Source organism: Eubalaena glacialis, chromosome 14 (genome assembly GCF_028564815.1).
Source record: "Eubalaena glacialis isolate mEubGla1 chromosome 14, mEubGla1.1.hap2.+ XY, whole genome shotgun sequence".
NCBI classification, from domain to species: Eukaryota; Metazoa; Chordata; class Mammalia; order Artiodactyla; family Balaenidae; genus Eubalaena; species Eubalaena glacialis.
In genome coordinates this window covers 39,556,915-39,570,144 of record NC_083729.1, presented here as the reverse complement: position 1 = coordinate 39,570,144, position 13,230 = coordinate 39,556,915, and the positions used below count along the sequence as shown (strand labels likewise).

At 52.6% G+C, this 13,230-nt stretch overlaps 1 protein-coding gene across 1 annotated transcript in view; it reads right to left on the bottom strand.

Annotated features, from left to right (window-relative positions):
- TTC7A (tetratricopeptide repeat domain 7A) overlaps positions 1-13,230 on the bottom strand; it is a 129,874-nt gene that overhangs the window by 65,918 nt on the left and 50,726 nt on the right. The window contains exons 6-8 of the mRNA XM_061168743.1: positions 4,748-4,826; positions 3,780-3,937; positions 3,088-3,151 (exon numbers count right to left, since the gene is read on the bottom strand). Coding sequence (XP_061024726.1) covers positions 3,088-3,151; positions 3,780-3,937; positions 4,748-4,826 — 301 coding nt within the window. The remainder of the gene's footprint in view (positions 1-3,087; positions 3,152-3,779; positions 3,938-4,747; positions 4,827-13,230) is intronic.

Genomic DNA, 13,230 nt, shown 5'->3' with positions numbered 1-13,230 from the left:
TCAGCCCGAAACAAAAACCATACTTCAGGTACCAACCCCACACCCAGATCCCATGCAGCCTACTCCTCTGAGTTCCAAACCACAAAATAGGGGTGGACGTGCTCAGGAAACCTGCAAACACCCTTTCCTGGAGCAGCTAGCTCTGGCGACCCTGGAAGTGGAGAGCTGTGATGATTATGCCTCCTGGGCTGGTTGTGCTGCAATAGCTGTTACTGCCGCATAAAGAATTCTGCAGGGATTAGGAGAACCCAAGGAGCAGCCAAGGCAGCTGCTGCTTCTAGAGGTTTCTCCCTATCATCTGTAGCCAAACCCAGCCAGCATTAAAGGGAGATGAGGAAAACCCTGCTGGTACATGGAGGCCAGGCTGAGCCTCAGGGGTCAGGTGAAGGGTCAGAGCAGGAGCGTGGCGCCCACATCTGATGGAGAATGTGACCTGCAGGAAAGGAGGGGGTAAAATAAGAGCAAGTGAGAAGTCAGAGGAGGTCTGGTCACTGAAAAACTGCGCAGAGCCACAGTGGCCAGATCCAGATCCCAGGTGGAAAACCCTCAATAGATGAGACACCAAAGCTATGTCCATCGCCAACATCCTCCCCCAAATACCTGAAGCTTCTAGATGTGTGACAGGCTGGGTGTGAGCAGGAGGAAACCAGCCAGCCAGCCCTGGAAGAGTGCCTCCTCCCAGCTACGGCACACTCGGCATCTGAGCACTTCTGCTGCTGTGCAGGCCACAGGGAATTCCCACGACACCTGCCTGGCCAGCCGGCCTGGATCCCCCGAGTTGCCGGTGGAGGCCAGCCGGCCACATATCCTCTTGAAAGAGCTGCTTAGAGGGAAACCACCTTGGCTCCAAGTATGGGTCACCTTTTAGTAAAAGGCCATTCTCTACTCTGAGATATACGGGCAGCTTGAGGGTTTGGGGGGAATAACTTTAATGGAAAGGCATCTCAGCTCTGGTTCTGGGCACCCGGATCAAGCAATGGCCACAGAAAATACTTAGGGAGACAGAGCCCAGCCTCTATCCCTGCCAGGGAGAAAAATGCTGACCATTCTCACACAGACAGCCAAGGCCTTCCTTGTTTACAAAGCCCTCGCCAAGCTCTGTCGCACTTGATCCTCAAAGTTACCCCCTTGACCCTTTGACAGATGAGAAAACCAAGACTTAGAGCAGTCGGTGAATCACAGACGTGATTTGAATCATGGCTGCAAGGATTATTAGTATGTGACCTTGACCAAGACATGTACCTGTCTTGGACCTTACTTTTCTCATCTGTAAGATGGGAACATATTAGTATTAGACTGAATCATATGAAATTGTTATTTTTCAAACCGCTCAACACAATGCCTACCTAGATGAGATAATCAGCTTGGAATCTGGCAGAGAAAGGACCTAAGAAACGTTCCCATTTTCACCTTTTTACTTCCCACCTGCAGACAACACTGTAACCCTCAGCATAGGAAAGTGACAATAATGACCTGTGTTTCCCGAGACAGGTGAGTTCTGTGCAGTCACACCTGATGGTGTAGGTGCTGAGATGGCTGAGGTGTGTGAAGGGGGCAGGGAGAGGATACCCGTCTATGGCTGAGGTTCCATAATTAAAAACTGGGGTTCCGTCTGTGAGAAGTACACTGTTCTCCCATGAAAATCAGATCTGGCACTTGGTACCTCTACCTCCACATTGGGCTAACCAGCTAGATGTCCCCACCCAGCAGCAACCACCTAACCTCCACACAAGCACGCACCGTGCAAACCTTTCAGGACCATGTCCCGGCCAGTTTGTCCTCGGGATCCATATATCCACGCCCCTTCCCCGGCACTCTTGGATCCGAATGGACCCCGCCTGGCTGGGGAAGGATACACTCTCTCACCCCCGAGTCCAGTGTCCCTCTTCCTGTCTACTTGCTGGGGGACCTGCTCAGCCAGAGGCAACCCACTGACCAGAGGTCTCTAAACAAACCCTGGCATCACACAGTCCCAGGTTTCCAAAGGGACATTTGTTTCTGGCTATTTGGGGACCCAGTTCCTTAAACTCCACTTTCACACACTGCTCTCAGGTGCATCATTTTAAAAAACCTAGCTCTCAACCCGGGGGTCCCCAGCTCATAAGCTCTGAGGGGCCCCTCAGTCACAGGACACCTGGCTTTGCTGCTCTTGTCCACCCTTCCTTCAGCCCCCTTGGACCACCCATCCTTCATCTCACCACCTCCCGGACCACCCAACACACTTCTCCCCGACACTGAGCCTCCACGGCACGTGTGTGTGTGTGTGTGTGTGCGTGCGCATGTGTGTTTGCCCGGGGCAGGAGAAGCGGGTCTTGTGAAAAAAATCTAGAGAGCATTTCACATGTGCTCTATCCGGCACACCTTACCCGCTCCGCCTTATTTTTCCACAGCACTTAGACATCGCAACCCTGGGTAGTTGAGTAGTTAATTCATTTATTGCCCACCTCCCTCACTAGAATGTAAGCTCCATGAGGGCGGGGAGTTTTCTCCGTTTTGTTTGCTGCTACTTCTCTGGCATCTAGAACAGGGCCTGGCACAAAGTGGATGACACTCTGTATTAAGAGTGGCATGAATGAGTGGATCCCTTGTACAGGCACCTCACCTCTGTGAGTTACTATCACCTTAGAGGTGGGAGCTGAGGCTCACAGAGCTTAGGTGATCTGCCCAGGGCCCTCAGCTACTGAGTGGCAGGGCCGGAACCTGAATCCAGGCCTCCCGCCGTGAAAGTACACGTTCCTTCTACTCCCTTCCATCATCACCGACCCAGCACAGAACTGTTCATGCAACATTCTGTTGACTGGCTGATGATACCTTTTGTAATTCCAGACGCAGGAGGTGGGAATTTGTTAGCTCGCCCAGTCCCTACTCGTTTAGGGGTAGGACCCAGGCCCCCGAATGCAGCCTTGTACTCCACACCTAAATCTCATGAGGGAGCCGCACCCCCTGAGTGGGGAACAGAGGCCTGCTTCAGGGACATCCCTGGGGGCTGCTTCAGGGACATCCCTGGGGGCTGGGCTTGGCCAGGACCTGGTGGCCTGTGCCCAAGCCCCACAGCTTTATTCCACGGGCCAGAGGCCTTGAGCTCACCATGGATTCGCTGATGAGTAGCAGCAGCAGGGCTTCCTCAATGTTATCCTTCGGGCAGTAGAGGCTGCAAGACACAAATGGCAGCCTGGCTCCAGCACGGCCCTCCGAAGCTGCACGGCTGGCCTGCCACGCCGGCCCTTCTGCCCCGGAGTCAGCACCAGCCCTGGTAAGGTGACCTTCTCCTGCATAATTCACAGGCACAGGATCCCACCTGCAGCTCTTTATCATGCCCCAGAGTCATGGATCTGAAAGCCTACGGTGGGCGAGGGCTGGAAATACTGCAATGCTCTTGAGGGGGATGCCCCTTCCAGCCCCCAGCACTGCATGAAGCGGCTGGGGCCAGCAGCAGACAAGAGCGAGAAAGAAGCTCACAGACCCCACCTTTGATTACTGGCACAAACACGACAGACAGTGCATTAAGACCATTAGGAAGGCAGGTACCCCCCTCCCCCCGCCCGCCAAATAATTTGTTTGGCCTTTGGGTGCCTTAGAGGACGCCCCCTCAACCCCCCGCCCCGAGAGCTGCCTTCTCTAGTCTATGTGGCTCCTGCTGCTTCTGAAGAGCCTGCCTGGCAGGGAGCTGGGTGGCGGCTGCAGGAGAGCATGGGGCAGAGAGAGGGGCCGCCAGTGGGGACCGAACCCTGGGGACGGTGGCCTGAGCCTGGCGTGGTCCCCAGAGCAGATAGGCTTACTTGTCTCCTTCGTAGAGTTGAGGTTTCCGCAGGGCCTGCGTGATGAAGGAATTCTCCTCCTTGCTCATGAACTCGGGTAGCGGGTGGGACAGGGGGCTCCAGTAGCATTCCTCGCTCAGGGAGTGCAGCAGGACCCCTGCCAGGTGCTTGGCTGCCATCTGGCAGAGAGGGAGGAACTCAGATGTAGGCACATGCTGGCTCTGCCCGGCCGCGGCCTGCCGTGCCCTCCACTCACCATCCAGCCAAATCTGCCTGCTTGCAAATTGCTGCCCCTCCAGGAGGTCCACCACTGTGCCCCAAGGAGCCCCCTTGCTTCTCTGTGCCTCCAGCACTGAGCTGCCCCACCCCTTCTGTTGGCCTGTGATGGCTCCGACTTCATCTTTTGTCCTCTCTCTTCTCCTAGACAAGAGGTACATTTCCTCCTCCTCCTGGCCCCATGGAGCCCAGCACAGCTCTGAGTATTCACAGCCCTTGCAGAGCATAAAGCCCTCAGCGCAAGCAGCTCTCTCCACCAGATACCTTTCTGATATTTGACCGAAAAGTCTAGAGTGAGAAGCAGCTGTGGCTCTGATTAGGGGTAGAAGCCTAAGAAGGTAGGCCTGAATTGGGGCAGGAAAGCAAGCCAAGGTTATTTATTAAGATCATAAACAAGTCCCTAAGAATTAGCACACCACCTTGCTAGGAAGGGATGACAGGAGGTTTCAGCATTGATCTAACATGAGGGGCTATGTGCAGTGCTGCGATGAGAAGGATGCTGAGGGTGTGTCCCAGGCTTGGAGGAAAAGAATGCTGAGATTGACTAGCAATGTCTGCCATGAGCATGATAGGGAGAGGAGAAGCACACACTCGACATATTGTTATCCCTGATTCAGAGGCTGCCTGCTAGGATTTCTGCTGCCTCCCACTGAAATCAATCCCTGAATAAACCAGCCACAGCCAGCACCCAGCCCTGGGGCCTCCTCCATTACCACTTTGAAGTTCTGAGTTGCTTTGGTCTCCACAGTGCGTAGGACCTCCCGGAGTTCTCTCATGCCTTTCACGATGTTCCTAGCGGGAAGACAGTAGAAGCAGGGTCATTACCAGCCTAGTTCCCACAAAGACATCCTCATCAAACCTGCAGACACTAGGAGGAGCCTGCCCATTTGAGTGTTATTTGAAAACATCCAATAATTGGTATGAAAGGTCAGAATTGTTAACACCAGGATCCTAGAGGCCCAGGACATCAGTGATCAAAGAATAGAAAGGATCCTTCTCCACCGTAGCCCTCTAGAAACCCAGGCCTCCAGTTTACCACCAGAAAGAGACCAAGATCGAGTATTTCAAACAAGATGTTATCTTGGCCCAAGTGCTTTGGGCTGGTGCCAGACTTTCTGACTTCAGTCAACCTCAAATTCTCCATCTTCATCTGTCACATCCGGTCTACACTGGAATCCATCCTTACCTCTCAATCCCTAGCACCAGGGCCGTAGACTGGCCTGCATCACCTGGGGCCTAGATGACAGTGACAGCTGGTCTCACCCCCTCCAGTCAGCCCTCTGTGCCTTAAAGTCATTTGCAAGCTTTTTAAAGTGTGATCCATAGTAAGAAATACACCTGACATTGCAACCCTGTATATATGCACACACTGCTTACATAAAACTGAAGTTTCCTGATATATTACCTATCTCTACTATGTGCAATGCAATCCACTCTGATATTTTCTATTTTACGCCTCCCACTACTTCCCCATTTTAAAAATGCTGGCGGCAGCCCACCAAACAGATCTTGCAACCCACTGATGGGTGTGGCCTGAGTTTGAAAAACCACTCCCACTGCCCCTTGAGGGCTCTACTGACATGCAAAAGTCATCTTGTTCCTTCCCATGTTGGCCTTTTGTCGGTGCCCCCAGGCTTACAGAATTCAGTCTAGGCCCTCAGTACGGTGTCCCAGCGCTGTCGGGTCTGCCCCTTGCCTCTCTCCCATCTCATCTCCCACCACTCAAGTCCTTTCTGAACAACCGTTCACAGTTCGCTATGTCAAGTCTTGGAACAGGCTTCCCCTACTGCCTTAAAGAGCCCTTCTCCTACTCATCCTTAAAAAAACTTGTGTTTTTATACATCACTTTCCAACATCACTTCCTCCTTGCAGCCTTCCCTGGGCCCCTCCCCACACCCACCCCTCCTGACTGCATAGCTTTTGCCCCATGTTAACTCCTCTTTTGAAGCAAGCATGGCATTGCAGTCATTTTCCATTTACAGGCTGACCCCTTTCCCACTGTGCACCCCCTGAGGGCAGTCTTGTTCCTGAAGCTCAGCCCGGGCATGTGTGCTCAGCAAATGTCTGAGGACTGCCGTCCTCACTTGTTCCGGGGGGTTCCCTAGATCAATAGCTCGCAAGGGAAAGCAGAGGCTCCCAGGCCAGCAAGTTTAGAAATGAAAGATCACAGAGGGTGAAAGGCCAAAGGTGGCAGCCGGGAAAGTCACGTGAGCCCCTCCTGCAGCTTTCATGCGTGAAATAGATTCCTGGGGGCTCTGAAGCTTGGAGGCATAAAAGGACAGGAGATCAATTCCTTGCCTTCTGGGAACCTCTGGTTTCATACAAGCAAGCCCCAAATGTGCAAACAACCAACACTATGAACTCAGACTCCTGTTTGTAAGGCTGAGAATGGAGACAAAGACCTGGGGGATAGAGTCAGAGTCACAACGATATTCCCTAGCCTGCCTAGAGCTTCTGAAGAACCAGGAGGGGCAAGCAGCACAGGGCTCCACAGGGTCCTTAGAGATGGTTCATGCCTGGGCAGTGCTACTGAGGGCAGAGCTCACCTCTGTGGGCTATGCACGGCCCTCTCCTCTATAAAATCAGGTCTTCAGTTGCAATCAGCATCTCCCAGACTTCTGTCATCTGCATACCACATCTACAATTTTTGCTACTAGCTGTACACCATCAGTGTTATTATTTTGTGTAATACTTTTCTTTATATCTTCTTTCTTTTTACTTCAGTAGATACCTCACCTTAATCAAGCATACCTGAAATCATGGACTTGGTATACTAGTTGTTTTGTTTCAGCTTCCTCCCCCAATACACACTCAATTTAGGAATGAGAACTGCAATTTTAACAAGATCTTGTGCCTCCAAAGTTGTATATTTTTACTATTTTCAAATCTATAAGGGACTCTGGCATCTAAATAAGCTCCCAGGAATTCTTTAGCAAAGCAAATAATCACCTTTAGGCATCTTTTGGGTAAATCCCAGTTTTTATTGAATGCAGGTAAAGAGAAAAACCAACATAGGTTCCAGTGGCCAGGGCTAGACAGGGAGAGATCTGGGCTCCTGGCTGGTGCCGACCTGTTCTGAAATGTCGGGAATGCCCGTCCGCCTCAGCTCAGCCCTCTGGGAAATGGGAAACTAGATGGGGTTTCTCCCACCAGCTTGAGTAATCCTGTCCCGGGTCTAAACTGCCAGTGCCAAGTAGAGCTGGGGCTTTTCTGAGCCCTGTGAGAGGCCAGCTTGAAAGATCTTTTTGTTCTGGTCTCTCACACTGACCTTTCTGAGCAAAGCTGCCACTTTCCAAACAGGGCCTCAAACAAATCCTGGCCCAGAATCAGGCTGCATGTGGAGAAGCCAGGAGGTCATGGATTCCAACTCAAGTAAACTCTGGCTGGCCAGGAGCAGAGAAAGAGGATATGTGCATGCAGGGATGGGTCAAGGGAAACAGCTCATCTTAGGGGGGCCTCCAGGGGAGCCATGCAAGGAGGCGGCAAGCTCCCCCAGGCCCCTGGTCAGCAGTAGGCAGTGGGGCAGATTTTTCCAAAGCACTTCATCTTATCCAGTCGTTGCAACTTCTAATGAGGTTGGTGAGGGGAGCTTCACATTCCCGGGTACCAGCACAATGCTTGGAATATAGAAGGCACTCAAGAAATCATTGTGGGAACTTCCCTGGTGGCGCAGTGGTTAAGAATCCACCTGCCAATGCAGGGGACACGGGTTCAAGCCCTGGTCCGGGAAGATCCCACATGCCGCAGAGCAACTAAGCCCATGCGCCACAACTACTGAGCCTGTGCTCTAGAGCCCGAGAGCCACAACTACTGAGCCCATGTGCCACAACCACTGAAGCCCGCGCGCCTACAGCCCGTGCTCCACAAGAGAAGCCACCACAATGAGAAGCCTGCACACCGCAACAAAGAGTAGCCCCCCGCTCAGCACAACTAGAGAAACCTCACGCACAGCAACGAAGACCCAACACAGCCAAAAATAAATAAATAAATAAATTTATTAAAAAAAAAGAAAAGAAATCATTGTGGAATAAATAAATCCTCATTTTCCAGTCACAAAATTAAAGCCTGGAAGATGCCTGCCTTTTCAGGCCGTCACTCACCCAAGGGGAGAGATGGGTTCACTGCAGGTATCAAGTGGTTCAGATTTCACTCCCTTTTAACTAACAAAACCCTTGAGAAAGACAATGGCACAGTCCTCCCCCAGCGCTGCAGTTATTTTCCTTTCCTGGCTATTTGAACTCCAGGACTCCCTCAACTAAATCTTTACAAAGTGCCTACTGTATACTAAGTGCCTGGATACTGTACACCAAGTGTCCTGTTCTCAACAGGCATCCAACTAATGCAGAGAGAAAGAATTAAGAGACCGAATGAGTGAATGAATAGCTTATTCACAGCCCTGCACATAAGGAGCTCACGGTCTGTAAAATTAGACACGCTCATGGTTTATTCAAGAGCTTAGCAAAATATTTTGCATACAGTAGGTGCTCAACAAATTTTGGGGGGGCGGATTTTGTTGGATTTCAAACAGAGAATGAGAAAATGCATGGAATTTTTCACTGAATGGAACCTAAACAGGCTCTGGTACGTACGACACTGGCCAGAAGTCCCCGTTTCAGGGCTGGCATTGCTAATTATGTATGAGAGGTTTCCGGTCAAAGACCCAGAAATGCTCAGCCAGTTGGCAGATCCCAACAGCTAGAGGGTTGAATCAGGAGACAAGGTCAGGTGAAGTTCAAATGGTTATGAAGCTATTCCTTCTTGCCACAGACTCACATTATCAGTTTCAAATGTGAAACTGATAGCTCCCTCTTCACTCCCAGCCCCAGAAAAAGGCTGTGACACTTCCTTTGCAGGACACTGAAGACATCCAGGCGAGGGGAGCTTTCTAGTGAGGTGGGGTATGGGCGGTGGGTGCTGACAATAAATAAAGGCTGTGCATTAAGAGACGCTGGAAGGATGTGCTCTCTCCGATGGGCCTCAGAGGTCTCCCTGTGCCCAAAGAGGTCTCTTCTGTGACCACCAGGAGGCTCTCCTGGGCTTCACTGTTGGGTGATTCTGGCCCCTGAATGCCCCTGAGAGCCTTCTGTCTTGTGCCCTCCCCCAGCGCTGCAGATACTGGGTGGTTGCTAAGAATACAAAATTACTACTGACTGAACACACCCCTTACGGGGTCATACCCAACAGCAGGTTTTCTAAGGTGCCTACATACACACACACACACACACACACACACACACACACACACACACACAGCAGAAAGGGAGAGTGTCTTCATAAGGCCGCACAACCTGCCAAGCCCTGGGCAACTCCCTCAGAAAACACTCTCTTCTCTATTGTTTGGTTTTGGTACAATGAGCATATATTGCTTTAGTGATTAAAACAAATTTTTTTAAGAGCATGCACAAAACATGCAGCCCACCTGGTTCAACACACATGGCCCAAGCTCACTCTCAGCCCTGAGCCAAGAATGGGCTCTGTAGGTCAAGGGAGAAGAGAAAAAACCACCCCAAAGAGAAATGGCCTCTTGCTTGCTGTGGGGGAAGGAGCCAAGTTGGCTCACGTCCTTTTTTTTTTTTTTTTTTTTTTGATTTATTTTTGGCTGCGTTGGGTCTTCGTTGCTGTGCGCGGGCTTTCTCTAGTTGCGGCGCGCGGGCTTCTCATTGCGGTGGCTTCTCTTGCCGCAGAGCACGGGCTCTAGGCGTGCGGGCTTCAGTAGTTGCAGCACGTGGGCTCAGTAGTCGTGGCCCATGGGCTTAGTTGCTCCGCGGCATGTGGGATCTTCCTGGACCAGGGCTCGAACCCGTGTCCCCTGCATTGGCAGGCGGATTCTTAACCACTGCGCCACCAGGGAAGCCCCGGCTCACATTCTTTTCTTGGGAGATACTCAGAGACCCGGTCCTAGTGAGGTCAGGGTCATCAACAGATTCCCTGGCATTGCACCACCCCCAGGTGTCCCCTGCTGCCTCACCCCTGGGCTGCTTTGTGCAAAGGAGAACCAAGCCTCCCCCACAGCCAAGACCCTGGGCCCAGCAGCCATCAACCCCCCAGTCCAACAGAAAGCTGCCTCCTGGCAGGGGCATCCACAGAACTGCCCGGGGCGAGGCTCCAACCAGAGTCCACGGCTGCCCTCTGGTGGCAGTGAGGGGAAGCGGACCCCAGGTAGGGGCCTCCCAACTCCTGACTTTCAGGCCAGCACTTTCAATCCCAGGTCAATTAGGCAGAGCAAGGGGCAGGAGTCAGCTGGGGGAATTAACTGCTGGATCAATAGGGCAAGGCCCTTGGGAAAAATGAATGTCCCTCAGACACTGAATGAGTAAGTGGGCAGCATAAGGGAGGCCCAGGCCTCACCGAAGCTCAGAATTAAAGGAGAAGCACTGTCTGGAGGCCGAGAAGACATCACCCACATTACACAGTGGAGAACACCACACCCTGTAAATTATGTCAAACCCTCAACTGGAGGGACAAGTTGGACCCTGGGAAGAGCACTGCTTGTGGCCACCTGGCCCCTGGGGCTGAGCACCCCATTCTCAGCAAGGGCTCCGCTGGGCCGTCTGGAACCTGGGTCCACCCCATGCCCACACAGGAATGAGCTCAGGCTCTCAGGTTAGAGCCCAGAATCTGTGAAGCAGATCCCACCACCTCTTCCTGTTCGTCAGGCCCTAAGGAACCTCTTCTAACACCCAGCAGCGCCTGAGCCCTGGGGGCTCCATTCCACCTGGCCCCTCAGGATGAAACGTCTCTCTAGAGTCCACCCCGTCCCAGGCAGCACTCGCACCTCTCTGCCTTCCTTTCCTCTCGTACAGAGCGCTGTCCATCGTCAACATCTGGATCCCACACCGTCATTTCCCCACTGGGACGTGAGCTCCGTGAAGAGGGTCCTCATCACTCCATGGGCTCTCGGAGGCCAGCTGGGAAATGAGCTGCTGGGCTTTTCCACCTTGGCGCCGTCCCCCCTACTGGGCTGTGACCTCTCTGAACACAGGGGAGGGTTTCTCCCCAACCCTTCCCAAACACCGCAAGAGCCCAGGCAAGTGCGGGTGAGTTTAACCTGCAGGAAATGGCTCTGGAGCCCTTTAAAAGACTCTCCAGAGCTGCCCTGGAGAAGGTGACCCAATATCAGGCGTCTGAGTCCCAATCTCCCCCTGACCTCCTGCCTCTCACGCCTTGGGCTAAGACAGTGGTTCTCAAGTGGGGGCGATTTTGCCCCCTACCCCCAGCCCAGGCCACTTTTCAGTGTCTGGAGACATTTTTGGTTGTCACACTTGCGGGGTGGGGGGTTCTACTGGCATCTACTGGTGGAGGCCAGGGTTGCTGCTAAAACCTACAGTGTACAGGACAGGCTCCCACAACAAAGGAGATCTGGCTCAAAACGTCAGCAGTGCTGAGGCTGAGAAACCCGGGCTAAGGCGACTTTTTTTATTAACTTCCTAATAATGACAAATGTATAAGAAAAATACTGGAACTGGTGACTCACCCAGGAAGATGTAACTTTGACCTGAAGACCATGATACATAATTACAGGAGCTCACTGATGCAGACCTACTGTGGGTGGGTGGTATCCTGGGCCCGGGACTATGTAATGAGCATGGCCTCAGGCTGTGGGGTTGGGCAGACACAGTTCAGCACCAGGCTCCTGGCAATACCACCTGTTAGCCTTGTGACCTTGGGCAAGTTACTTAACCTCTCCTTCAGGAAAATGGGGATATTACTAGTTCCAACTTCACAGGATTACACGTAAAGGCATTAGCATTCTGCCTGACGTGCAGTAAGTATTCAACATTAGCTACTATCAAGAGGAAAGGTGTAAAGAAATTATTTAAAGCCTGCCCAGGCACCCAGGGCTACTTTATATATGTCACATTCCAGGGCTACCGCCGGGCTGGATGTGTTCACAGGAAACTGAGAGAGGGGCTGAGTTGTTCCCACGTGTCCTGGGAACTACTCCTCACACTCAGGCTTTCAAATATTTGGGCTGTTTGCTTGGAAAGAAATGATGATCCAGTTTCCATTCCTCTTTATTTGGGAATAAAGGGCGGGGGTGGGGAGGGAGTCAGCATCAGCTTTAAGGACTGAAATTTGTGCTTCAGGAAGAAGAGGACAAAGACAGGGGAACAAAGTGAGAGCAACAGAAAACTAACTAAAATTACTTGGGCTTTCCTGGAGGGATGACGGTTGGTTAATGCCTCTGCCCACAACCGGCACGCGCGCGCGCGCACACACACACACACACACACACACACACACACACACACACACACACACACACACACACGCCCTGAGTGCGCAGAACAAAGACAGGGCAGGAAGCAGGCCCACCCTCTGAGAATGTGACTCAGGGTCCCAGAGAAGGAAGGAGAGCCGTAACTCAGCACATCAAGGATCAGCCCCATCACCGGGGCCCTGTCCTTCCACACACCCCACAGGTACCCAGGCTGCCCTTTGACACCCCCAAAACTGGAAACGGCATGGGTTTCCAGGCCGCTCAGATCTAAAGCTGGAATCCCAGTGGGTGAGGTTGGGCAAGTGACTCTCTGAGCCCCAGCCCCTCACTAGTGGGCTGGGGTCACATGACCTCCTTCACAGAGTGTTGTACACAGAGCATGTGGTCCAGCCTAGCACACAGCATGTCCTTGATAACTGCTGGCTCTCTCCCTCTTTCCCTCCTGGCTGTCCTGGACGCTCACCTTGACCTCATCATATCTGCAGAGAAGCTGGTGTGGGGAAGGGAGCGGCTGTCCTGGACGCTCACCTTGACCTCATTCATATCTGCAAAGAAGCTGGTGTGGGGAAGGGAGCAGGCAGCCCTGAGGGGTGGAGGTGGGGGGACCTCAGCGGAGAGGGAGTTAATAGGGCTCTGAATTCCGTACTCCAGTGTCTTTTCGTTCCCTCCCTCCTCTTGGACCCTCACACCCTGGGATGCAGGACAAACAGACACCCCCCATTAGAGGTGGGGGTGGGGAGTAGAAGAGGAACTTGCTCAGGATCACTGAGTGGCTTCTACTCCCCGGCCCTGCCCTGACGCCCACCAACTCTTCAAACCAGAAGCTGGGACCACGCATACCAAGTAGAGGCAGACTCGGGGGAACAAACGTTAGGCTGTGAGCACCTCGGGGGCGGCAGCAGGGTCTTAACTGCTGGGTTTCTGCTGTGGGCAGTGTAGACTGGTGGTTAATGGTGTCAGACAGTACCGGCACAC